The sequence below is a fragment of the Ambystoma mexicanum genome, chromosome 3p, assembly GCF_040938575.1.
Source record: "Ambystoma mexicanum isolate Mex_15411 chromosome 3p, UKY_AmexF1_1, whole genome shotgun sequence".
NCBI lineage: Eukaryota > Metazoa > Chordata > Amphibia > Caudata > Ambystomatidae > Ambystoma > Ambystoma mexicanum.
In genome coordinates, this window is record NC_090925.1 from 1,128,999,077 (window position 1) to 1,129,026,034 (window position 26,958).

A 26,958-nucleotide genomic window follows, 5' to 3' on the forward strand; every position below is an offset into this window, starting at 1 on the left:
GGCAGCCATTCATTCAAATGGGGGGATAATGGCCACCATGAAACAGCGAGAAGGGACTATGCGTAGTCACTTCTCCCTTTCCATGGTGGCCAGTCAGGCTAGGAACCCCAGAGCCTTGGCGGTGAAGCAGAGGCTTCAGAGCCTTCTCGGCGAGATAAGGCCCGGGCAAGGGCCAATGAGCCTGCTTGTAACAAGCTCATTGACCCTCGCCGGGTACGAATGGAGGTAATGATAGGAAGGCAGGAGACTGAGAAACATGGATTGGATGGAGGTAATGAACGAGAAGCAGGAGGCTCAGAATAATGGATTTTTGGGAGGTAATGATAGGGAGGTAGGAGGCTGAGGCACATGGATTGGATTGAGGTAATGATAGGGAGGCTGGAGGCTCAGAATAATGGATTTTTTGGAGGTAATGATAGGGAGGTAGGAGGCTGAGGCACATGGATTGGATGGAGGTAATCATTGTTAGGGAGGCAGAGGCACGTCAGTTGGAATGGAAGTAAAGCAGTGCAGAGTGTCAGACGTGAGTACAGGTGTGAACTAAAATAAAGGTCGAGTTATAGGAAGTCTTTATTGAGATGTACTGTACCCAACATGAGTCCGCTGCAGCACAGCGTACCAATGCCGTGCATCCTAACCGGACATGCGCTCATTTGTTGCCATTCCTGACTCTTGGTACTGTTCTAAACGTATTTGCTTGCAAACAAAGCAACAATATCAGTACTAACGAACTTGGCTTAGAGCACTTTTTCTGCCACAACATTTTAGGCTACGTGCGTAGAGTCCCCCACATTCGAATCAATTTTCACTGAGGCCTAGGTTGATATGTACCGATAATGCAAAAAAATCCACTTGTCTAACGAAAACACACTGGTGAATAAGTGGAAAGTACAAGACGCAACCATGCTGACTCTGGAGCCCTCTGAGGGAAGCAACACTTCCTGTCAAGTCATTTCCGGGGCGGATTCCAGGAAGAATGTGAACTGGGTAACAGCAGCACGCCATCAATCATAATTCACGGCACATTACAGGCCGAGCTCAATAGCATGACCTCTGTCACGGGCATGTGTGTTCAGCGCGCTACAGTCTCTGCAGAGATGCCTGCCGCGGACTGGCAGACGATGACACTGAGAACACTCGGAAACTATTCTGAACATTTAGACACTCCAGCATTCCGAAAAGGCTGACAAAAATATGTCAAGCATAATAATTGCACATAACACTTTTTGATGTTGTGGCCCGCGGGGGGTACGTTTGAAAGTGTAAGGAACAAATCTGTCGAGGAAGAAATGTGCTTGCATGCTTTAGATGTGGAAAGAGATTTCTCTGTGATTATGGAGTCCTAAAACAGGTGTGCTTCATGCTAACAATCTAGAAGACAGGGCAGTTCTCAAAGCAAAGCAAAGCAAAAGGGAGCGATGGATTATTGCTTAAGGATTGTGAGGAATTCGACCATCCGCATGGTGGGTGTGTGCTCGCCTGGGCTTTTTTGAAATTTTAGATGAAATTGAATGATGGTAGATAATTCTCTGGAAAATGTGTGCGGCTCTGGAAAATGTGTGGGGCTAATCCGCACACATTTTCCTATGCTAACTCGACATACAGATAGACCTGTGTACTCTGGGTGGACACATCCTACAGGCGTTGCCCCCTCTGTCATATTTAGTTGGAATATGACAGCCACAAGTACATCAAGGGATCTCAGATGGGGGAGGACAAAATCTTCCTCCTGCCATGGCCAGCCTAATTAATTAACAAAGGCTCCACGGATCTGCCGTGCCCTTTGTTAGCTGCTGGTGGCAGCTTCACATACTAATTAGAGTTAATTCAAGCAGGCCCACGGGAGGCCTGGTTGAAAGACTAATAAAGGACAGGAAAACCCCAACGACCTTTTATATGCACCGTGTCAACCTGAAGTCAGCTCCCGCCTCTCAATATCACGGGCAGTGACCTGTCATGTCTAGGACTTTGTGTTTACAGTGGGCAACCCCCAAATGGGGACCGCATTCAGAAGGTACAAGTCTGTGGATTGATTGGGACAGAAAGTCTGTTCTCGCCAGAGCTTCAAGGGAGACCTGCTGCTTTAATCAGGAACCGCAGAGAGCTCCATTAACTAGACAGACCCTTTGATCCACAACACACAGGAAGATTGGTGGGACTTAGTATTACATGTTTTCACCCCTTTTCCTTTTCTGGTGCAAGGCACTCTGGCTATGACCTCATGCATACAGGAGATTGTTGGTGAAGACCCAGGATTGATTCATTAAGATAGGCTTAGCCTACACAAATCACTGTGGCCCATTTGGCTTTAAAAGAGGGCTGAGCCCCTCTCTTAGCAGATCATCCGACGACTTTGAAAGAAGTAACAAGAAGGACTCATTTTGACCCTGGCTGAAGGTACAGTCTGCCTTACAGCTTCTGCCAGTGTAGGCAGGCCAGGATTTCCAAAGATGAAGCAGGATCCCTCCCCTAAACATCTCCCAGGGAACAGAGGGAGATACTAAATCTAGAGGACCCTCCAGCAGCTCTATAACAAGTACCCAGCCAGCAAACAGCGTGCCCTGCTAAGCTCTGCAGCAAGCTTCCTGGGTGGGAAGTGCCAGAGAGTCTCTGAACCAAGCCATCCTCTCCTGCAACACTCTCCTCAGCTTTGGGCCATCTGCCTTAAAGGACGGCACAAGGACGACACAAGCCCAGAGAAGAAGCTAGGAGGAGCGCATCAACAAGCCTCAACCAGTGGCTGCCTTAAAGGACATTTTTGAGCCAGTTGAGCCCCTCGAGCTGCAACCGACTGCACCGCTGACTGTTGTCACCGCGCAGTTGCTATCGTCATCCGAGATGCCTCGACCAGTGCTTCAGACCTGCCAACCAGCACTGAGACTGCGATTCCTGACACTGAGCCGCAGTGTAGGCCAGCCTGCAACCATTTGTCCAGCCTCGCTCGCCGAACTGCCTGCAGCCTGATACCCGCAGCTGTCTCCCATCCTGAACTCTGTCGTAGGAGCTGCAAAGCACCCTGAAACCGAATCGACCCTGTCGAGCACCAAGAAATTCTACAAGAAGACAGTACATTGTGGTTCTGTCCCCCTGGTCCTTCTCCAAAGGCCCCTAGTGAAATTTTTTCGACCCATTGCTCCCTTTGTGTTGAAATTGTTTTATCAACTATCCTCCTGTCAATATCCAGAGTGCGTACCTTTTACTTCTTGAAACTATCCTCTGCATTCCTTTACAGGGTGGGTTGTATTTTGTAGTGTGCTACAACTGTCTGTTGTGATAATAATAAAGTAAATATTTGTATAGAACCTTGATTGGACAGTCCCTTTTATCATTGGGTAATAATTGTATTTTCACTGTGTTGCAACTAACCAACGATCCATGACCTTGCGGAGATAAGCCTGCTGGTCCGTCCACGTTATCAAAATTGGACATGAGGGTTTATAATTTGCTTGTGTTTTCAATCTGGTTGGATCCCTTCTGGTGTGTTAGAGGTGTGGGGCTGATTGATGGTTTAGAAATCGATATTACTCCCTGGACCACTGGTGCCACCGAAGTTAATTCATCACAAGGATATCGGAGGTGAAAGCGAGTGAGAGTGAAAGGGCACACACTCTGGCAATCTTGGGATAGCCTGGTGTACAGAGGCCTCTGAAGTCAACACCCTCTGGTAAAACACACAACCCTTCTTCAGCTTTTGCCACCACTGGTTTGACATATGTGGAGTTTTCATGTTAAAGTGGCAGACTATTGGAAAACATCATTCAGGTGTTCACATTAAAGTTTTGGAGCACTGAAACCACATGGCTTAGGCTGCTTTTAAGTTGGGGTGGCCCCCTGATACCAGACCTGGTAAAGTTCACACTCTCCAGCACCCGAAGCTGAGCAAATACAAAGGGACTGCATATATAACAAGGATACCAATGCAGCAAACATCTCCAAGGCAAACATGTGAAATGGGGTGCATTTAATGTAATGTGTTTAACCCTGACACCTGACATCCAGACAAAACAGCGTTTGCAATAGAGGGGAGCAATTAGTCCCTGATATTCACTATCCACCTTCCACTCCATGTTTCACTACCCTCTTTCCATTCCAAATTTCACTAAACACCTACTTGTCTTCGTTTCACTATTCACCTTCGATTACACTTTTCACGATCACCTTCCACGCAATGTTTCACTAGCCATCTTCCATTCTGCATTTCATTATTCATCTTCCGTTCCACATTTCACTATCTGCTGCCACTCCACGTTTCACTATCCACCTTTCATTTCACTATCACATTCCACACCATGTTTCACTATCCACCTTCTGCTCCAGGTTTCACTGTCAACTTTCAGGGACATCATTTGGGAGTCACCAAGGGTCGCACCTGTAACCTCTGAGGACTCCCTTGCTACCCCTCAACTTTCTTTTGCACCGCTAAAAAAAAAAAATTAAATGGAAGCTCCTGGACTGTGGCCAACGCCATGTGGCTCTTTGTTTGTGGCGTGGCTGGCTTTCTTGTTCAGGCCACTTAAAAAAAACTGGGTTTTCACAAGTGTAACACTTTGAGCAGTGACCCTAAAAAGGGAGGATAGGATAAACAAATAATTTGTCGTTCTGGAATTTTATAAAATAATTGGTAGACTCATTAAGACTCATTAAAGGTTTATTTCAGGGACACTTCAGGGAGTGAGTCACTGATTGAGTCTGTTCTTAAACACCTCGAATTCACAATGCTGACAAAAATGTCAAAAAAGCATTTAGAGTAGGATAAGCATCCATTTCGGACTATGGGCCTCATTACGATCTCGGCGGTAGCCATGCTGCTATTGGCCCGCCGAAATCGCGTCCGGGTCCAGGTTCCCAGAATGAGGAATTACCGGGCCATTCCCAGATCGGAGGGCCCGGTAATTCCTCCTTCTAGGAACCCGGGCCCTGGCCTTCCCCATTCCCACTTCAGCCGCCATAGGGCTGAATGGGACTGGCGGAAGGAGCAAACAACAGGCCGATTACGAGTGGCCTGTTGTTTGCTCCCTCCGCCCCTCACGGGACCCGCTCTGCACATCTGCACGTCTGGCGCCGTTAACCCCGTACTGCCTGGGTTATAATGAGGCCCTATGTGTTTTGCTTTTCGCAAGATGGAACTATAGCATGTTTTTTTCTGCTGTTGTCTCTGTTACGATCATCACAAGACATTCCAACTTGGTGTCCTCAGTTACTTGACAAAATCCTTGTTCCTAAAAGCTTGTGTACAACGTAGAAATGTTTGACCATAGCACATACCGTGGCCTTTGATGTCCTTGTGCCAGAATAAATGCTTTGTTGCAATATGTCTATCCTTCCTATCTCCCTGGCATACTGTTCAGGATATTTGTTTGCATGTATGAGGTAACAAGTGTCCAGAGTACGGGATGCCTTGTGAGTGCGCTGCTTTCCCTGCACTTCTCAAATACACAGTTATGAACCCTCCCAATGGTATGTATTTTGCCAACCTCTGAAGCCTGAAAAGTAGATCCACGCAGGCTTGACATGTGGCCAACTTTGCACTTGACCTGCAGATGAACTGTCCTGCTGTTAAATCTCAGTAACCAGTTTAATGGTATCCACTACAGAGTGTAATTTGCTTTCTGACTTTGAGGACATTCAGACATGTAATTGCTCATTTTACTATAGCTTGTAAGATAACTCTAGCCGGTAAGATAGTTCAATGGGTTGAGGGCTCACTGCTGCAATGTGTATGTGTTCTGCAGGTTGCAGGTTCGAATCTCGGCAAGGCTAAATCAGCCTTTCATCCTTCTGAGGTTTATAAATGAGTACCAGCACAGATTGGGTGATATTGTATGTACATTTGTTCTATATAAAGCGCTTAAGCGTAAATGCTTTATAATAACACATCATAACACATCATTGTCATTTGGCTTGGACGTCTGCTTGCATTCATGGTAATATGGGCCTATACACACTGATATTAAGATACATATGGTGATACATTCTTGTATGAAATGTATATCACATTACAGTGATATTGTAACCATATGTTTTGTAGTGTACTTAGGAACAATGCTATGTGATGCCACTTCCTATTTTGTCAAGGGGTGAAAGGTTGTGTCCCATCGCTTCCTGTGATGTCACTTCGGGGTGGGGTCAAATGACATCACTTCCTGTGATGTCATCAGAGGCCATGTGATGTCACTTCCACTACCGCTGGTATTTTGGTGAAATGACATCCCTGCACGTAAATGTACTCTTTTGTGGAAATGTTCCTCTTTCTCATAACGACCCTCGCCTCCACTGCTGACACCCCCTCAGAACAGTCATGTGACACTGGAATGGTCACATAAGCCTGTGTTGGAGTAAACTACTCAACTGTGTATAATTTACAGAAAAATGTATACCAACAGAAAAAAACATAAATCATTTTGTGCATCACTCATAATTTCTATTTACTCAGAGTAAGTTTCACAGTTTTCTAGAAGTATGTCAACAATACTCCTGGAAAGGCTTTGTGAATTGGCCCCTATATGACCATATAGGAGAGAAATAAAGACTGCTAAATGATAGTTAGAGATAATAAATGGCATCCCATTGGATGACTGTTGTATCCACTGTGCTAGTGCCCCTGGTGGGGAAGACTGAGGTATATCAAACAAGTTAAAGGGGAATAAAAAAGGGGGGCGCAGTCAATTGGTCACTAGGTTGCAGAAACCCATGCCTGGACTTAGCAAAGGCAATCGGCCACTATAGTAAAGAGAGATGAGTTACTGTACAAACTGTACAAACTGTACAAGAGGATATGGGGGGCGGGCATGGCCGGCTTCCCACAAAATGGCTACCTTAATGTGGAGCTGATGAATGGTGGAAGTATGGGGAGCAGAAAGATGTGGGTGGCGTAATCTAACAAGGTCTCTGGTTGATCCGAAACGCAAGGCGGCACTTGCCCCCTGAGAGCGAGAAAGCAGCATGGAGGAGCACCTGCTACCTTTTTTTTAAAAATACTTAGGACCAATTCTATGTGATGCCACTTCCTGTTTTGTCAAAGTGTGAAAGGTCATGTTCCATTGCTTGCTGTGATCTCACTTTGGGGTGGGGTCAAATGACATCAATTCCTGTGATGTCATCAGAGTTCAAGCATCGTGTGATGTCACTTCCGCTACCCCTGACATTTTGGTGAATCTTCCACTCTTGGTGTCACTGTCACCTTCCAGTCCACGTTTCCCTATGAAAGTTATTGCCAAAGTCAGGAGCCATGACTATACAGTAAAGCTGCATAGTAATGATGTCGCGTTGTATTAAGCACTTCATGTCAGATGTCTCCTGTCTCTAAATGCAGTAATATTGAGTGTTATAATTACTAAAGTAGCCCCCCTTTGGGAGCCATTAGCGAGTGTCTGGTGGAGCCTGGCCTATGAGGATTACATTCCCCTTTGTTAAACGGAAGTGACGGTCTATTTTCAATGTGGTGGAGACAAATGCAGCCTGTGATCACCCTCAATTTCTGCTCGCTGTTTAGGGACTAGATGCCTTTTCCCCGGCAAGAGTCAGGCAGATGAGAAGATGCTAGGCCTGGGGTGTGGGTGAAGCTGGCAGTGCCAGCTCAGTAAGTCAATGAATCTGTGCAGTTGCACGCACATGCATGCTGGCGCTGCAGTGGCATGTTCCGCCTAGCTTTCGTCAATAGACGGTTAGACTCATGAATAAACCCACTTATTCCATGGCACACATTCCTTTTTCTTCCTTTAAGGGGTTGATAATAATCATAGATGTATATACACATGTAACGCTGATAAAGAATCCAGTGATTACTGTGTATTCAGTGATGCTGAGGTCAGAGTCATTCTTAGGCTTACATTCCTTGCTTATTGGTTAAGACGCAATGTATTCTCCATAAATGTATTACATTGGCTTTGCCTCCGGGCCCGATGGTTTGCGCGTTATAAATAAACAAATACGATACGTGTTCCAAGTTCTCAAAGTTGTCTAAACTTCTGCTCCATCGGCCGCAGCAAGAAGACAGCGTAGATCGACGCGTTGTGCAATGTAGTTGGTGGATAATGTTGAATGCATTTTGAGCTGAACAATCCAATAAAATAATCATTGAATATTTACCAACATCAAATCATTCAAGGATACATATTTCGTTATTTAACAATCACTTAAATTGACATGCATGTAGGCGTTATAGAATCTGCGGATGCATTCGAGGCATGCAGGCTGAATCCCTGGCAGAGAGCGGATCAGAGCTTTGGAGATGGGAAATGTCATGGGTAGAAATAAGGGCACCCTCCTGAGGGTCAGCAGTAGTTCTGCTGCTCATGGTAAGCCTGTGGCATGGGCCGCCCCATTGGTAGGTCCGCAGGCCCCCTATCTGCCAGAGAGGGCCCCCCACCATGCTTCTAGAATATGAAGGCATGATGTCTACAGGTCCAGGGAGGACTCCTGAGAGCGAAACAATGGGAAGCTAGCTCCACCAAGTCTTCGTAAGGTGTCAGACTTCCCCTTGGCTTAGAGGGCTGGACGATGATGAGACTGAGCCTGAGAGCAAATCCCTGGTTTGTTAGTTTCCTGGCCAGGCTGCTACCAACCCAACAATTGGGATGCAGAGGTGACCGAGTCATGGCTTTCCTATAACAAATAGGGCTCGCTCACTGCAGATTTTGATCAGAGATCTGAAGCTTGTATCATGGTGAAACCACCACCATCCACTAAATGGGACCGGAGTGTGGCTAAGCTGGACCCAAAGGATATGCCGGTTTAGCAATGCTCCTCACACACAGATCTGCATCTCAGCTGGTACCTTAGACTGAGGCAGGAAGTGACCCAGAAACCGGAATAATGTATATATGTGCATAGGTGTACGTGGGTGCGCATGTGTGAGTGCATGTGGGTCTGTCCACAGTAAAACTGAGCTCCCTCAGAGACCCTAGATAGACCAATAGAAATTTAGAAGTTTCAATGAACAGATTGACTGATCTCCCACAGAGGCTGACACAATGTGTGTAATGTTCACTGAAGATTCCATAACCCACAAGATCATTCACCTGGCCCTCGCTTTCTGTGAGGATGCCTGCGTCCTTGTTCTGCATAGCAGAAGACAGGAGAAGTGAAGTAAAGATCTGTAACGGGTTTGGTTCAAAATGCCTTTATTTAGTGTTCTGAGTTTTTTGTCATGACATGCATGTACAATTATGTAAATGTGCACCTTGTGTAGAGGGAACCCCTGCATAAAGGTCCATGGCGCCCCAATGGAACAGGCGTAAGCTTAACAATGATCATACGTGGTCTTTAAAGAAGGACACCCACATTAAAGGCTGGTGAGTCGCAGAGAGGGCAGAGGGCATACATGGTACCCGAGGGGAGCGTTAACTCTGCCACCCATTTCTTGTTGAACCACATATGTAGCACCAAAAACCCAGGAAGACTGGGCTGTACCAGCCTTAAAGGTACTTACCTTCGTGACCTCCGAAAGATTAAGGGATGAGTCGGCAGGCCAGGATTCGAACCTGTGACAGCAGACTATGCCCAGAACTCTGAATCGGGAGCTTAACTCCTTGCATTGTTTTATCGCCCATCATTATTATTTCAAATCAAATCTTACGGATCCATACATTGGGCATGAAAGTTGTGAATTCCAGTGCACCAGCCTGAATCATGCCAGCTTTATCAGTGTTAACTTAATGCCAGGGTTGGTCCTTCTACGAGTCACAGACCACGTCTGGAGAACTCGCTCACCTCTCACCCTTTCTGTTACAGAGCTGATGGCAAAGCCTGGGCTCCAGATCCTGTGGAGGACCGGAGGGCGCAGTCTCGCAAATACAGCCTGGATTCAGAGGTATGTCATGACAGCAATCCAGTCACGTGTGCGCTGGGACTTTCTACAGCACAGGTGTTGTCGTTGGATAAACTGTCAGTAATGTATGTGTTTATCAAGCTTTTCACTGTCAGGACGTCAATGTTCTTTAGGAATTAGGGTCTTGTGTCTTAAAGGCAGCTTGTATAGCACCGTTCGTTGCCTCTTGTCCTATCTCAATGTTGTCACATTCCATAGCAGAGTTTATCAAATACATAATTTAAATCAGATTGGGGACTGCTTTCAAAGAGGTGGGGTTTCACCATTCTTCTAAATCGCAGGAGATTTGCACAATATCTGAGGTTAGGGGTGGTAGCTATTTCCAGAAGGTGGGTCCACCTGCTCAGACATCCCGGCAGCCATTGGAGAGCAGCTGGATTCCAGATCTCTTAGTTTCCTGGTTGGTAGAGTTTTTTTTTTTGTTAAAAAGATCAAGCTTGGCGGTTTATGTATTTGTGAAGCATTAAGGTAATCTTGAGTTTGGTTTGGGGTTGGACTGGGTTTCAGTCCTTCAGAAATGGTGTTGAAGATTTTCAAGGTTTCTCGTTCCATACTGGTCCAGCCGCGGCGCAGGTAATGGCTTTCGGGACTAGGTTGTCGTGGTGAGGCTGCTGCTCTGAATAGCACCTGCGACCGCCGTTTTGCTTTATTTTGGGATGAAACGAAAACATATTGTTTAGGAATTTTAATTGTTCATTCAATGTTTTTTTCCATACTACATTGGTGTTTATCTAATCTAATCCCACTTCTCGATTGTTTGGGGGTCATTGTGAGTTTTTCGGTATCCCGCTGGCAATTCCCGCGGGATACCGGCAAACTGGCCCTACCCTTTTCACCGCCTGATATCCCAGTATAATCCAGGTGGAGGAAACTCCAGTAAATCCCCATTCCATGGAGTGATATAGGACTGGCAATTATACGAACAATTTTACCGGAATGGCAAACTGTAATGAGGCCCTTTGTTTTGTTACCTGGGAGATTATTGCCAGCAGATAATGGAGCCCTCCTGCAATGTTCTTGGCACCCATAGTGAGTGTGTTAAACCTAGAACCCCTTATTCAGTCTTGCTGGCCTTTATTTCAAAATACCTGTGGGCCACACAGGTTTTTGCATATGAGAGACCCCTATGTATGCTGGGCCGAGTTGTTGATGGTTTAATCTTTATAGTAAAACAATGAGTCTGCTTCCTTTTTGTCCTAGTAAAATACCTTTTGCTTAGAAGGGGTTAGCGCAAACATGTTTTCTCCATTCCCTTTTATACCAGCAGCAACGCCAGTGCTGAATTCACGGGCTCCATTTCTTTTGCAGAAGGGTAAAGTTTAGATAACCTGGCCCCAGGGTAGGCATCTACATCCACACTCTGACTGGCAGTGGCATAGTCTTTCAGAAACGTTGGGTCGCGACTCTCCGGACTGCAGCCCCGCTTGAAGGCGAATGGCAACCGGTAAAGTATATGCCAGGCAAGTGGGCCGGATTGACACATTGTGGTGGCACGTTCAAGGCAGTTTAGGAGCAGAATTACAGCACTCTGGGCATATCTATGGCATTTTGGTAGCAGATGTAAATGCTTTTAGATGCCAATTCAGAGTATGTTGAGAACAGAGACTGTGCATCGGAGAACAGATACAATGTCCACAGTGTGTGTGTATCTTTGAACCAATTGAGGATTATATTTGTGTTAAATAAATGTTGTGGTTCGGTGTTTTAGGATAGTATAAGTCATTGGGACGTGTGAGTCTTTGGCCTCATCAATGGGAATGTGAGCAATCTATAGAGTGCTTGTGTAATTGTCAGATCCTAACCATTCACTTGCCCTCCACCCAGAAGGGCAGAGCTTCCCAGCACTTTAGGGATGGGGCACAAGACTAAATCCCACTCGAGGCTCCAATTTAGGGCACATATATGCGCAGCACCAAAATTAAACCACATTTCTTTAGGTTTTAGATAAATGTCCTAAAGACACTTTGTCTCTATTAACAATACTCTCAAGCTACAATCGGTTTCCTTCTAAACAGAGCAGCTTTTAATTGTTCAAGGAACGCACTCTCTTGCCACTGCTGCCAACTGCAGTGAGCTCCTGGCCAAGGGGCAGCAAGTATCATTTAGATGGCAGTCTGGGGCACCAATAACAGAGGAGCAACAGAGTGCAGCATTGTGGTTCCAAAAAACATAAAACCTGGCTGGCCCCATTGTAACGTGGGTGGGGGTGCCAACATAGCACTTTTCTGTGGGTGGCATACATCCCTGCACCAGCTCTGCTTCTGGCCCAGCCAGGCCTTCACGCCCACACACATTTGAGTTCTCTCCTGCGGATTCACTTTGCTCATATAAAATGTTGCATGCCAGAAAGGCCAAGGTTTACACACACACACGCACAGGCAGCCACTGTGATGAATTTTCATCTGGCAAGGGTATGGGAGCCCTCGCTTTTTTAAATTGCCCTGGCTTTTTTAAATTGTATTAAGTAATACAATGATGTGGCTAATTCCATCTCTGAAAGGGAAATCTGCTAATCATTCTTGATAGCTGCAGTGTCATCCATGTTTCTGCAGCATAAGAGCTGCATTTAAGATATGAACAGCTGTTCCAAAAACCCTGTAATTATGGGTCTACCTCCTGGTGACAGAATAATCTTTAAACATAAGCCATTCCCGCATTAGGTTATGGTGGATGGCATTCTCATAATTATTACAGTCGCATCCATTTTTATTTGGCAAATGTGTGAGCCCTGTGGGCCCAGTTCACAAACGATGATGTGTATTCCTCCCAGAAAAGGCCCAATCCTGTCCACTGACAGGACTGTTAACTTCAGAGATTTATTTGTTCCTTTGTAAGGGCAGGCAACACCCTGTTCCCCAGGACAACCACTGCACAGGACGCTGGCCTCAGAACAGAAACCAAGAGGCACACCCATTAACAGAGAGCCAGGCTTCACGCCTGCGGGCTGTATTTCTAAAGACCTTTCATACTATTGAGAAGGAAAGGGGTCAGAGTTAGGGGAGCCCGAGAGGGGTATTTACAGTTTGGGGAGGGTTCTGCCATCTTGATTCTCTCTGTCTCTCTTTCTTTTTCCTGTCTCCTCCACTTCCTCTGAAGCAAAGCACTTTGAGTGTGAAATCATAAGGGCAAAGGCAACACATTTCAAGAGCAGAGAGTGGACCTCTGAAGCAGGTTATCTTTAGTTCAATCACCTGGACACTTTTGCCTATAAAAGACAGGGTCTCCCACCACTTCTTTGAATCATCTTTGGAATCATCTTGAAGCATCTTTGGATCATCACTTGAGAAGATTTCACTGGACCCTGCCGAGAGAGCAGTCCACTGTAAAGTCCTCCAATTGTGAGGTGGAGCCAGGTGTTCCAAGGTGGACACCAGCTCTCTCTCTGCTCCTGGACCATAAGCCTGCCTCTCTGCCAGTCACCCTGTTGCCTAAGACCTTACCGTGTTGCAGGTTCCCTGTAGGTATGTGGCAGCCTCCTCCTTGTTTTGGACCCCAAGAAAGGACTGACATTGGCCCTTTCAACCTTGAGAGGGACTCCCAGAACCTCAAAGCCTGAACAGCCAAGATTCCTGCTGTCGTTGATGACTTGCGCCGTACCGTGACTCACCTAAGCTGAACGCCGAGCAATCTAGCAGGACCCTTTGATGCTGCCTTTGGTGTGCATTGTTCTCTGAACTGCTGTCCGCTGTTCGACACCATCCTCCGCACCGCACCAGCAAAAGTGTGTTGTTGCCTTGGCTCAAACCATGAAGTACTGCTGCCTTGCCTTGCTCAAGCCGGTGTCTGAAACACCAGCTTCTTCATCGCCACTCATGTAAGTCAATCGAACCGACCCTGGTGTTCCTCAAACAGAGACCACCAGCCTCCACATAGAATCCACTTGCCTGTGCATCCTGGTACCAGTTCACTGCCGTCGAACTACGGTGGGCGATTGAACCTGAGACCACTCGATTCAAACAGCGCGAGTAGACGATTCGAGACTGCAGCCACTTTCCGTTCGACCCCCACTGGACACCAACTTGCCACTCGCCCATCGTGACTGCTGCATGCTCAACCTGAGTCCACACCTTGGTTGACGCCAAGAAGTCTGGTTCGGCGCTTACTATTGATTGCTAACTGCCCCCTTGGTGCATTTCTGGGCCCAAGAGACTGGTTACGTCACATTGAATCCTTTATGCTCACACGTACATATCCTTTTTGAAAGAACATTGTTGCCTTTGCTTTCCTTTCACCCCTGACTATGTTACCCAGAGTGCTGTATCTGCTATCTTTGCTTATTCAGTGTTCTTTCCTCAGGTGTGGGTTTTGTGTAGTGTTTTCTGGTTAGTTATTATTGTAAATGGTGTGTTTAATTAAAGTATATCTTTTATAAAACCTTGATTGGATATTCCTTTATTTTCGACTCTTATACTGCGCTGTTCCAGTTGCCACTGAATCACATTCACACCCCTCTTGAGAGTACAGAGTATAGCCTTCCCTCGGCCCACGATACCACAAAAGGCGAAGGAAGTTTATCTCTTTATTATTACCGTTTTATTTAAGGATTGTGTTGGCTCTTGGTTTCTGGAAGTGTGAGGGCTGGGTGGTGCTTTAGCCTCTAATCATCCTTGTACTCCTACAAGGCTGAAGTCAATTCGTCACACACGCGCAAAAGCGCACATGCACGCTCACCCACACACGAGAAACATAAAAGTACCCATGAGAATCCACCGGCGCACGGTGGTCAGTCAAAATATCGAAAACAAAATGTCGAAAGACAAAGTCAAAAACAAAACGTCGAAAAATAAAGTCGAATTATTTTTTTTTATTAATGTTTATTTTTTGGCTCTAGTATATAAAAAAAAAGGTTAAAAAAGGGGGGAGTTAGGTGGAACCCCCCATTTCGAATAAAAAACGTATTAAAAAAAGAAAGAAATTCGACTTTTTATTTTTCGACGTTTTTTTTCTCGAAATTATGACTTTCGACTTTTTTGTTTTCGATGTTATCAAATTACATACACACAGTTAAATGTCATCTTGTAATTTGATAACTGCCACGGCCAGCCTGTGATGTGACATGGTTTTCCCTTTCCACAGGGCCCTTTGAGTAGATGCTGTCTATGGAAGCATCAGAGTCGTGGAGCTAAATCTTTTCAGTAGAACACACGTGTCAGCAGAGTGCTTTGATCAGACAAGTGTTGCGATAAATCTTTAAAAATGTTTTTCTTAACATAACAATTACTCCCGTCTTCTACATTCTTCGGTTATGATGTGAGCGTCAACCGTGCACTGAAATGCAGGATCAGAGGGCTGGCCCGGGCTAAAGGTGACCCCGGGAATGAGCGCTCTGTCTACCGTGTCTCTCAGATCACTGGTTCTGATGAAAATGTTATTTGATACCCTCTAAAGCTGTGTAAATTGGTCCGATCCAGAGGAATGACTCAGGTCAAGAGGTTGTGTCTCCCAGATTTTTTGTTTAACCCTTTCCAGTGTTGAGAGAAAAACTGAGCGTTGGTGCAGACGTCCATCTTGTGATACAGGGCCGAGGACTGCACATGGGGAAACTGCAGGAGCATCAAGAGCCAGCATGGGTCCTGGGGCACACTTCTATGCCCCGTCACATGAAGATGGCCCTCCACCAAACCAAATGTACAAATATGGCCAAACCTTGCTTGAAAGAATTGAGGCCCCAGTGTCGCATCCTTCCGTCCCATTAATTCGGGGAAATTAGTATCATCGGCCACAGAAGCCACCAATGAATGGTAAGGTGGCGCGACTTCAGTCACACCTTTTAGAAGCATTTACTGCACTGCGTATATCCGGATTTTCCTGTAGACCGGTCTGCCTCGAATGACCATTCAAAGGCAGCTTGCTTGCAGGACCCTGAACACATTCTCAAAAAATGCCCCCTGTAAGAGCTAGAAGCATGGCGGTCTGTTCATTTTTGCCTCAAAAGACACAGTTTATGTTTATCTTCCTCATGTTCTTTGATTACCCAAAAACAATCCATGTGTGTAAATTCACTAAACATTTGTCATTGCCCCTTCATGGTTGTCTGGGATAACGTAAGCCTCAATGCATTCAATACAAACCGCTCATGTTCCAACTTTTTCGGAACATCTATACTATGTGAAACTTTCCTTTTTTTCATAGGTTTTGAAAAGTTGTGACTGTCGCAAAGTTAACATAAGAGTTTGCGGCCTACTCACTAAAATAAAGCAGGAGTGTTTATTGGCCCTCCCTTTCTACCCCTGCATGACCTGGTACGATCTTCCCAGATTCCCACAGAACACGTCTCTCTGTGCTTATGCATGTATCAGGCACATTCACTGCGCACACAGATGCATTGGCACACCGTGGGGACATTATTCACGTTGGCAATGAGAGGCCTTGAAGGGCTCACTATTGTCAACACATGTTTTACATTACCTGCCAGGTTTCAGGGGCGGAAGCAGCAAGGTGATAGAACTGCTCATGCTCCGCATGAACCTTTCTATCAGGAGAACTGCTGTAAAGGGACCCCTGTCAGCACTGCGGAATCCCCTGCACCTGGCACGCAATAGGTGAGAGTAGGCACAGTGGAATGTGATGCAGGAGTAGGAGCCATCCCTTCATGCACCAGGTATGCCCTCCCAGATGCATCTGCGACTCCCGCCCCTAGCTCCCAGGAAGCACACTTTGGGGGGCTGGAACTTCTAGTTTCAGTGAGTTAATGCTCCTTGAATTTACCCCTTTGTGTTTTACTATTATTTTTGGGGCCATGGTGGACTCAGCTAGGCAATGATCACATTGAACATCCCTGTAAGTGTAAGTGTGTGTGTGTACGTGCAAATGTAAGTGTGTGTATGTGTGTGTGTAAGTGTAAGGGTATATGTAAGCATGTGTAAGAAGGGTCTGTAAGTGTGTGCAAATGTGTGCGTGTGTGTAAGTGTAAGGGTATGTGTAAGCATGTGTAAGGGTGTGTGCAAGTGTGTGCACATGTAAGTGTGTGTGTGTGTGTGTGCGTGTCTGTGTATGTCTTTCTGTTGTATATGCCCACATGTGTGAGCAGATAGTAAGGCTCACTTTGCCAGTGACACAGCCCAATTAGCTGAATTATTTTAACAGAACATGGCACACAATTTTGTAAACTAAACAGATTCTAGATTCTGAGCCATGAGCGCTACTAAACGTTGTGAAAAAGGGTTTCCTTTGCCGGGCCTTCTGAATATCAGACCTGGGAGGGGCGCGCGATCACAGGGCTAGGAAACTCAAATTAATGGCACGAAGACAGTGGCAGCAAAGCCGTCTTGCACCTAGAGGTCATAAATGCGTCATCCCAAAATTAATCTCTCCTTCAGAATATCTGTATTGTTCGTGGAAATGCAACGCCCTGTTTCATTTTTATGTAAGTTTGTCATAATCATATCCATTTTAGGGCGAGTTGTCATCATGGAAATGGCTTATTTAATAGTGGTGAGCATGTTTACCCTGTAGAGCATGTCTTCCGGGATACGAGCCGCTGTCATGCTTGCTTTGTGTGTTCATTGTTGTGGTGGTACATAATTCCCTCAGACTGTTGTGGTCCGTCGTCTTTCTTACCTGAGGGATGGGGTTTGCGCGGGGTTGGCAGTGCCGTGGGCCCTCGAGAAAGATGCGTCATCTCGGGAAACAACGGTCTGTGCTGACAACCAATGGGATTTCTGTGCCGGGTGGCAGTTGAAAGATGTGAGAAGGCCTCTGTCACCCTGATTGGCCACAGCTGCCAGGCCGCCTTCTAAGCCCCTGGTGATACGGTGATATGGCCCCTCGCCATCTTTACCTCTGTATCATAAACGTGTTATGCTGTGATATGTAGATAAGGGTTATCCTGCGCAACGTCACCACCGTAGGCGTGTGAGAGCACACGCGCAATGTGTTCTTCCCGCCAGAAGCTGAAGGTTTGAAACAAAGCAACATTCCCCAAAGATATGTTTTATTTTATTAAGTGTTGCCTGACTTAATTGTCTCACCAGCCTACAGGTATTTACTGCACAAATATGGATTGTGGTATTTTAGAAACCTACTGATGCCCGTTAGATGGACGTGTATCTATGGTGTGAAAGCCTCTTCAAAACTGAACAATACATGTCTTTATTAATATTAAGAGCATACATCCATCACAACGCGTGCATACTTTTGCAGGATTTAACGAATACTGCAAACATAGTAAAGTGGTGCAATGCAGGGTGTGCTGATTGTGCAGCAAAATGAGGAACCATGCAGTGGGCCAAAGTGCACGAGGCCAACCATAAAACAGCCGGTGGGCTGCCTCAGTTTCATAAGAGGTTGAGTTTAGGAGAAGAGGGTAATAATACACAGCAGGGATGCGGTTCCTTCAGCACAGATATCAACCCTATGTGCTGACAGCTGTTTCAACCTTGATTATTGTTTGGTGTAGACCTTCTTCAGGGAAGTAATTTCAAGCATGTTTATACTTCACAACTGTGATAAATTATCAGGGATGTCTGACTGTGTGGACGTACCAACGGGGGTATCTGTTATATCTTACACCCACTTGAGCCCTGAGAGTCTTCGAGCTCCCCTTCCTCCTCACCTGATGATGATGAGAAATCCAACTTCCTTCCGCGGGATCGACGTGGAGAAGTTCCCTTTTTCTTGTGTAGATAGGGCCGGCGGCGGAAGGAAGCCACCGTGACTCTGTGAAAGAATCAACGGTGACCTTCCCCTGTGACAGACAAGCTAGACAGGGGAAAAGCCTTGCGCCACAAAAACCCCTTCAGCGTGCAGGAATCCGATGTGTAGGAACAAATGCGGAGGGAATCCAATCCGAGTAGGTAGAAGACTGGCAAGACTCGGGCAGGTAAGCGAAACAGAGCCAAACATAGAATGCAGGAAAAATACGGGAACCGGAGGGGGCAAGGAGAGAAGACCCCGAGAGGGAAACAAATGGGAGAACGGAAGAGCAAAGGAAGAGGAGAGAAGGGAACAGAGCCACCACTAGACACCGGTGGCAGAGGGGAGGAGAGACTAGGAGAGAGCGAGGCAAACGGGAGGACAAGAGGACAGAGGCGGATCACCGCCAAGTGAGCTGAAACAGGAGCGCACGCAACAAAGGAGAAATACTTAAGTTGCAACGCGCCGAGCCTCCGAGCGTAAGCTGGTAAATACACTGGGCGGCGGCCATGATGGAAATGACTAGCCCGCTAGCGACGTTTGGGAGCACAACGTGGCGGCACTGTCTGACGGCCGCCATGTTTCCACCTCTTCCACAAATGCCAGGAGCCCGCGGTTGTGACATAAATGAGGAATATATACCAGCAAAATAAGTAGCATTGCTACACATGGAAATATTTTGGATTATTTCTTTAACTCCATACCTTATTTATCTTGGAGAACTATTCGCCCAATATATGGGGCCATTGCTGAACAGTGAAATGAATCTACCGGGAAGGAAAGCTCAGGGGCAACAGTCTGGTCCTGTAAACCAGACTACACCTAACAGCACGAGTTCAGTACCCAGTCCCGGTACTGTGCTTAGAGGCTGGTGTCAGGCATGAAGCACAATATAAGAAACTGTTGCATTAATTATTTATTTTTAGCCACCACCAGGCAAGAGTTTTTGTTTAAATGTAATATTATTTATTAAAACAGGGGTGTGTACTTGCACCCCTGTTATTTAATGTGTACGTCTCTGACATAGATGAGATGATTAATGTAGCTCAGAACCATCCGGCACGTATTTGTGGCGAGGCTGAATCGTGGATAGCCTACGCAGATGATACCGTGCTCTTAGACTACACAACCATTGGGCTCTTGATGCCCTATCTAGTTCTGCAAAGACAAACTTTATGAAAACCAATAACACCAAAACAAAGATCAAGGATAGCCATTTCAACAAGTCACCCTTCATATGGAAATTGGACAATCTCAGAATAGAAATGATTGACAGCTACGTATATTTGGGATTTCCAGTTAAATCCAATCATCCACTTTCCATGGCAAGTATATTGCTCCTATAATTTGGAAAAAATGGCTTGCCATTAAGCGATTTGTCGCCAGAATAGGTGGGTATAACGTGGAGGGTATGCTAGCCATATACTGTACTAGTATTATCCCGGGACTTCTCTATGGTTTAGAGGTTCTCCCCACAAAACATGCACTATGGCTTGAGAAATTTGAAGGTACCATTCTTAGAGATCTTTATTGCACCTGTCGAACACCGCATCTGTTGAGGCGCTGAGAACCCAAATTGGGTTGTCATCACTTCTGTCTCTCTGACTTTTTCAACGGTGTAAATTGTACTTGAAATTTCAATCCATGCGCTCTGACTTAAATACGTTGTTGGGAATCATGACCGCTCAATGGGAAGTGCCTGATGGGTTTATTCAGGACCTGAAGACACAAGCATTATCTCTTTTTTTATTAAAGTTGATCCATCCCTCGATCAAGGATCAGATCTCCCAAACTTTGATTCTGCACTAAAACATAAGAACAGGGATTGGGAAAGAGTGGACAATCTAACTATGCACCATCGACACAACACAAAGATTCAATGAATAGTGCCACTAAGGATTTCATTTGGATTCCCCAGTACCTGCTTGACAACCTTTTGCTCTCTTGAATTGAGGCGTTTTATTTTAAAACTTCGCTTCAGTCTACCTCCAACTAAGGAGCACGTTGGTGCCTGGAAGGAAGTCCCACACACAGAGAGCGAGTGGGCCGTCTCTGCAAATCTGGCCTTGAGACGAGCCGACATGTCCTTGCCTTAGGCTCTTTTAGATCCGAGCTTGGCAGGGCTTTGTAAGTCAGGAAGAGCACATCAATACAGATCAGCTGTGGAGCACCATGTATGGAGCGGACTCAATAGCTGGTTCGGCGGGTGTTTGGAAAGAGGCACTGTCACCTCTTACCAAAGCTCAAATAAGGACAATATCTAAGTTTTAAATGTGTTCACTTAACTGTTTTTATTAAATTATTTGAAGTAGAGTTTCTTATTAGTGTAAATGATGAAATATGTTTTTATTGATTATAAACTGGAAAATGTGTTATTTAACTGAGAATTGTTTGTATTGAATGATGGTTCTAATCTTTTCTGCTTTAATGAATTTCGAGTTGCTCTTTATTTGAACTACTATCTTTTCTGTATGTGATAAAGGTTCGTTAATAAAATGCACTCAGAATATATATATATATATATATATATATATATATATATATATATATATATATATAGAAAAATATATATTACATGGCCTGCGGTAGCCTGCGGTAGCGGCCATGTAGTTATGGTTAAGTTGCAAGTTGCTAATCCCATAGGAAGAGCACTTTTTGGGCGGCTTATAACTTCGCTCTTCCTGGATGAATCCTCACCAGACTTTGCAAAATAAGTATATGGCCCACTCTGAATGTTTTTGCAAAGTTTAGTGAGGTTTGGACCAGAGGGGACAAAGTTATAGGGGGGGGTCCCAACATTTATTTTTTTCCCATAGACATAATGGGGAAAAAACTTTGCTCACGCCTACAGCCCAAACCGCTGGATGGATTTTCACCAAATTTGCGGCAGGAGCTGCGGCTTGGTCCCGAAAGCATGCTTTTGTGTATTTGGTGTAAATCCGTCCAGTAGTTGATTTTTTTGTAAATGACCAAAATGTGAGGCAAAGAAATGAGTGATATCTACTCCGCTCCGCGGACTCACTTCCCTGTTCGGTCCGCAGACTGGCCTGCGATTGGCTGTTCTGTCTGCGGAATGGCATCCGATTGGCAAGAAAATGTGTAGACTTTTGCGTGGTCCACGGACACTGGGATGCGGCCGCCGATTGGCTAGTGAGAAAACGTGAAATACGTCGGTTTTCCTGAAGCGCCCGCCATCTTGGATTCCCAGACTTTTTGGGGTCCATGGACAGCACGGTGAAAACATTTTTAAAAAGCAGCATTTCACTTGTCAAACTCAACAAACAATCTCTGGGGATGTGGGGGGGGATGAGGATTGGATTGGATATGGCCATAAGAAGCCAAAAAACGGGCTGTTTCACCCCCCGAAAGTCTGCAAACACTCCAGATGTCCTGGGGAAGTGTTCGTGGACACTTCAGATGTCCTAGGACATCTGTACCTATTTCTGCATTACAGGGTTGGGGAAAAGCAGTTTTTGGATGGCTTATAACTTTTGTGCCACTCAATGAAACTGCATGTAATTGTGCAATTTTATTCTAGAACTAATCCTGAATGGTTTTACAAAGTTTTATGGGATTTTGTTAAGAGGGGGCAAAATTAGAGGGGGGTCCCAAAATATTGTAAAGGCATATAAATGTGGTGTCATTTCACGAATCTGCACAACATTTGCCAAAACGATTTTAGATCTAGATATAAATGGTTTTCTAAAGTTTGGTGGGATTTTCTGAAGAGGGGGTGAAATTAGAGGGGGGGTCTTAACATTTTTAGATGGCTTATAACTTTGTTTCTATTTGACGAATGTGGACAAATGTTTAGAGAAAGATTAAAGACCCAACCTTCAATGTTTGTGTAAAGACTGAATGGATTTTGTCAAGTGGGGGCTAAGTTATATGACTACTGTATGTACATACATTTTGACACTTTTTAAAAAATAAAGCATGGCTGGATTTCGAGCAAACTCGTGAGGAGTATTGGCAAGGACATTAAAGCATGCTTTTGCAAATGTGCCCGTGTTTTATTTTTTGACAAGTGTAATAATGTAGGTACACAAAATAGTCATATACCTTTGATGACTTAGGTATAGTATAGCCTGTGGCCTTAGGCAGTAGCCAGATTGTCTGGGTCATGGCATAAGGTAATGACGCAGACAATCTGGCAATGAAGTCAGATGTTCGTAGACATCTACGGATGCAAAACTAGTTGAAATAGTTGCAAAAAGTGTATAGAGTTGTTAAAAATGATTCTAGAAGGTTGGAAATGGCAGAGTTTTAAGGTGACACTTTGTAAATTGGACACAAATATTGTTATATATGTTAAGTATGATATTAGTAAGTTGTAGAAAAATTGCATGCACTGGTAAAAATCCATGAAATTCACTGAAAAAACGTTGTTAAACGGACATTATGGTTAAATTGGACTAATAAAAACCTATGAAATTCAATGAAAACACTTTGTTAAAGGGACATTATGGTTAAGTTGCACTAATAAAAACCTATGAAATTCACTGAAAAAACATTGTTAAAGGGACGTTATGGTTAAGTTGGACAAATAACCTATGAAATTCAATGAAAAAACTTTGTTAAAGGGACGTTATGGTTAAGTTGCACTAATAAAAACCTATGAAATTCAGTTAAAAAAAGTTGTTAAAAGGATGTTATGGTTACAAGTAAAATCGAAAAACCCCTGAAATTAGCCAGTTATGGTAAGCTAAGCAACCATAACCCATGCCACCGCCGTGCACTGCTAAGACTAACACCCAGGACATCAAAGATGACATCACAAATATCATTGATGACATCACTGATGACATCACATGTGCATTTCCTTTGCATACAAGGGGTTGTGAATGTAACGTTGGCAAAAAAGTATTAGAGATTATCGGGAAATGTGTAATAAACTACATACTTCATTACACAATTTAGTGTTCTAAAGAACATTCCATTGCAGTGTCTTTCTAGTACAGGAACCTCCTCATACAGAAATGTGGGTATTGGCTGCAGCATGCACCACAGAGGTGCTATATTTGTAATTTTCCAAAGTTATATAATAAAACTGTGAATGTTTCTGTATCAGACTTTTCCGTACTGTGAAACATGTACTAGGTAGCTAATAATGCATCACTTACTACATATTTCTACTAATACACACAAAACATAAATAGACTACAATGCATACAAATATGGGGCTTATATATGAAGAGTAAAGTAAGCCAACAAGAGGCAGTATCATTAGCAACTGGGTATAATCTACATGATTGTATTCACGCACAAAATGATTGCTGTGTTTCAGGCCTGCTTCTTCCTCTATATATGTCCATCATAAGATGCGATTAAATTCTAAGGAAAGTAGGGTAAGAATATGTGAGAATAGCAATACCTATAAATGTAATACCTTTTGAAAGTTAAGTTTCTGACTGTCAGTAAATAAGACCACCTGGCCTAGATATGGCAGTGAACAAAAAAGAAGGGGCTGGACATGTGATGTCATCAGTGATGTCATCAGTGATATTTGTGATGTCATCTTGGATGTCCTGGATGTTAGTCTTAGCAGTGCACAATGGTGGCATGGGTTATGGTTGCTTAGCTTACCATAACTGGCGAATTTCAGGGCTTTTTCGATTTTACATGTAACCATAATGCCCATTTAACAACTTTTTTAACTGACTTTCATAGGTTTTTATTAGTCCAACTTAACCATAACGTCCCTTTAATAACGCCATAACGTCCCCTTAACAAAGTTTTTTCATTGAATCTATATATATATATATATATATATATATATATATATATATATATATATATCACATGAGTCCCAGACCAATATTCCTGTAACTTACAAGAGGAGTGATTCCTTTCTGGCCAAGACTCATAACCTGCACAGGATCATGACATTGCACGTGTCAACTACTCTGAAGAATTACCTCAGCTGTTAAGTTGTGTGAACCCTTGTAGTGTGACCTGATTGGGTAAAGAACCAATCTTGACTCTGCTGACATAATCCTTGTGCACTCCGTTGAGTTACGGTTTGGGGTACTACACCACCTGTTTTTCCAAAGAAACACCCTTTCTAGTCATTAGAAAGCTTACACAGGATAGTAGGTGTTTATTGTATACCAGGATTTATCGAGGTTCATTATCCTAAATAAAGAGTAAACAACATCTCCATTATATGTGTGAATGTCCCTAATTATGACTATATTCCTCCTGCTCTATGCACACAATGCCCATTTACAGAAAACAAAGCATAATGAAAGGAATGGATAATGTTTTCTGGAAACTGAAGATTTGCAATGTTTCTTCAAGTTAAACATTTTCTCCCAGAGGGTACACGGTCTAGTGAAAGTCTAAGCTACACTGTTTGCTCTCTTCACTGTGAGTGATATCATTCACAGACCATGACAGAGATGAGTCCTCACACTTAGGACTCAAAAAGCAGATGATGGTTTCCATATGTTTTAACCAATGTAGTTCCCTTCCAGAGATGTGTGGACTGCCAGCCAACCCCATATCCATCTCTTACAACACTCTGGAGATTAAGCCCTAAAAAGGAGTTTGGCATCCTATAGTCCACTCCGCTGAAGAGTCTAGCATCTAAAAGACAGAGCAGCCTTTGCTGGGCAGTGTACTGGCAGCCTGTGTGATTGTGGCACCTCACTGCTGAATCTTCTTACCAATGTGACCAGCGTTGGCAGCCGGAACCATTAACATCCCTTCCCTGAATTAGTATTTGCTGAGTGCACTTGTCTGCAATGGTTCCTTTCCCAAGATGGCTTCCTCGTATCATGTGCTCCAGCTCACAAATGCTGAGGTGTGCAGATCCTTTCAAGATCCCAGTTTATTTGATGTTCTTGGTATGGACCTCTTCCACCCTTTCAGGCCTGGACTCTTCTCTAGCAGGCTATCCAGCCACTTCCTGGTAGCATTGGGCTTGTTCTGTTTGGTGCTAATGGGCCACTTCCTATTCTGTCTGAAATGTCCTTGGACTCTTCTCTAGCAGGCTATCCAGCCACTTCCTGGTAGCATTGGGCTTGTCTGCTTGGTGCTAATGGGCCACTTCCTATTCTGTCTGAAATGTCCTTGGACTCTTCTCTAGCAGGCTATCCAGCCACTTCCTGGTAGCATTGGGCTTGTCTGCTTGGTGCTAATGGGCCACTTCCTATTCTGTCTGAAATGTCCTTGGACTCTTCTCTAGCAGGCTATCCAGCCACTTCCTGGCAGCATTGGGCTTGTCTGCTTGGTGCTAATGGGCCACTTCCTATTCTGTCTGAAATGTCCTTGGACTCTTCTCTAGCAGGCTATCCAGCCACTTCCTGGTAGCATTGGGCTTGTCTGCTTGGTGCTAATGGGCCACTTCCTATTCTGTCTGAAATGTCCTTGGACTCTTCTCTAGCAGGCTATCCAGCCACTTCCTGCTAGCATTGGGCTTGTCTGCTTGGTGCTAATGGGCCACTTCCTATTCTGTCTGAAATGTCCTTGGACTCTTCTCTAGCAGGCTATCCAGCCACTTCCTGGTAGCATTGGGCTTGTCTGCTTGGTGCTAATGGGCCACTTCCTATTCTGTCTGAAATGTCCTTGGACTCTTCTCTAGCAGGCTATCCAGCCACTTCCTGGTAGCATTGGGCTTGTTATGCTTGGTGCTAATGGGCCACTTCCTATTCTGTCTGAAATGTCCTTGGACTCTTCTCTAGCAGGCTATCCAGCCACTTCCTGGTAGCATTGGGCTTGTCTGCTTGGTGCTAATGGGCCACTTCCTATTCTGTCTGAAATGTCCTTGGACTCTTCTCTAGCAGGCTATCCAGCCACTTCCTGGTAGCATTGGGCTTGTCTGCTTGGTGCTAATGGGCCACTTCCTATTCTGTCTGAAATGTCCTTGGACTCTTCTCTAGCAGGCTATCCAGCCACTTCCTGGTAGCATTGGGCTTGTTCTGCTTGGTGCTAATGGGCCACTTCCTATTCTGTCTGAAATGTCCTTGGACTCTTCTCTAGCAGGCTATCCAGCCACTTCCTGGTAGCATTGGGCTGGTCTGCTTGGTGCTAATGGGCCACTTCCTATTCTGTCTGAAATGTCCTTGGACTCTTCTCTAGCAGGCTATCCAGCCACTTCCTGGTAGCATTGGGCTTGTCTGCTTGGTGCTAATGGGCCACTTCCTATTCTGTCTGAAATGTCCTTGGACTCTTCTCTAGCAGGCTATCCAGCCACTTCCTGGTAGCATTGGGCTTGTTATGCTTGGTGCTAATGGGCCACTTCCTATTCTGTCTGAAATGTCCTTGGACTCTTCTCTAGCAGGCTATCCAGCCACTTCCTGGTAGCATTGGGCTTGTTATGCTTGGTGCTAATGGGCCACTTCCTATTCTGTCTGAAATGTCCTTGGACTCTTCTCTAGCAGGCTATCCAGCCACTTCCTGGTAGCATTGGGCTTGTCTGCTTGGTGCTAATGGGCCACTTCCTATTCTGTCTGAAATGTCCTTGGACTCTTCTCTAGCAGGCTATCCAGCCA

At 44.9% G+C, this 26,958-nt stretch overlaps 1 protein-coding gene and 1 long non-coding RNA gene across 3 annotated transcripts in view; one reads left to right on the forward strand and one right to left on the reverse strand.

Moving 5' to 3' along the window:
- PDLIM4 (PDZ and LIM domain 4) overlaps nucleotides 1-26,958 on the forward strand; it is a 659,501-nt gene that overhangs the window by 306,385 nt on the left and 326,158 nt on the right. The window contains exon 3 of the mRNA XM_069652514.1: nucleotides 9,733-9,811. Coding sequence (XP_069508615.1) covers nucleotides 9,733-9,811 — 79 coding nt within the window. The remainder of the gene's footprint in view (nucleotides 1-9,732; nucleotides 9,812-26,958) is intronic.
- Nucleotides 1-26,958, reverse strand: part of LOC138581300 (uncharacterized) — a 216,612-nt gene that overhangs the window by 132,366 nt on the left and 57,288 nt on the right. The gene's annotated exons all lie outside the window — the stretch shown is intronic.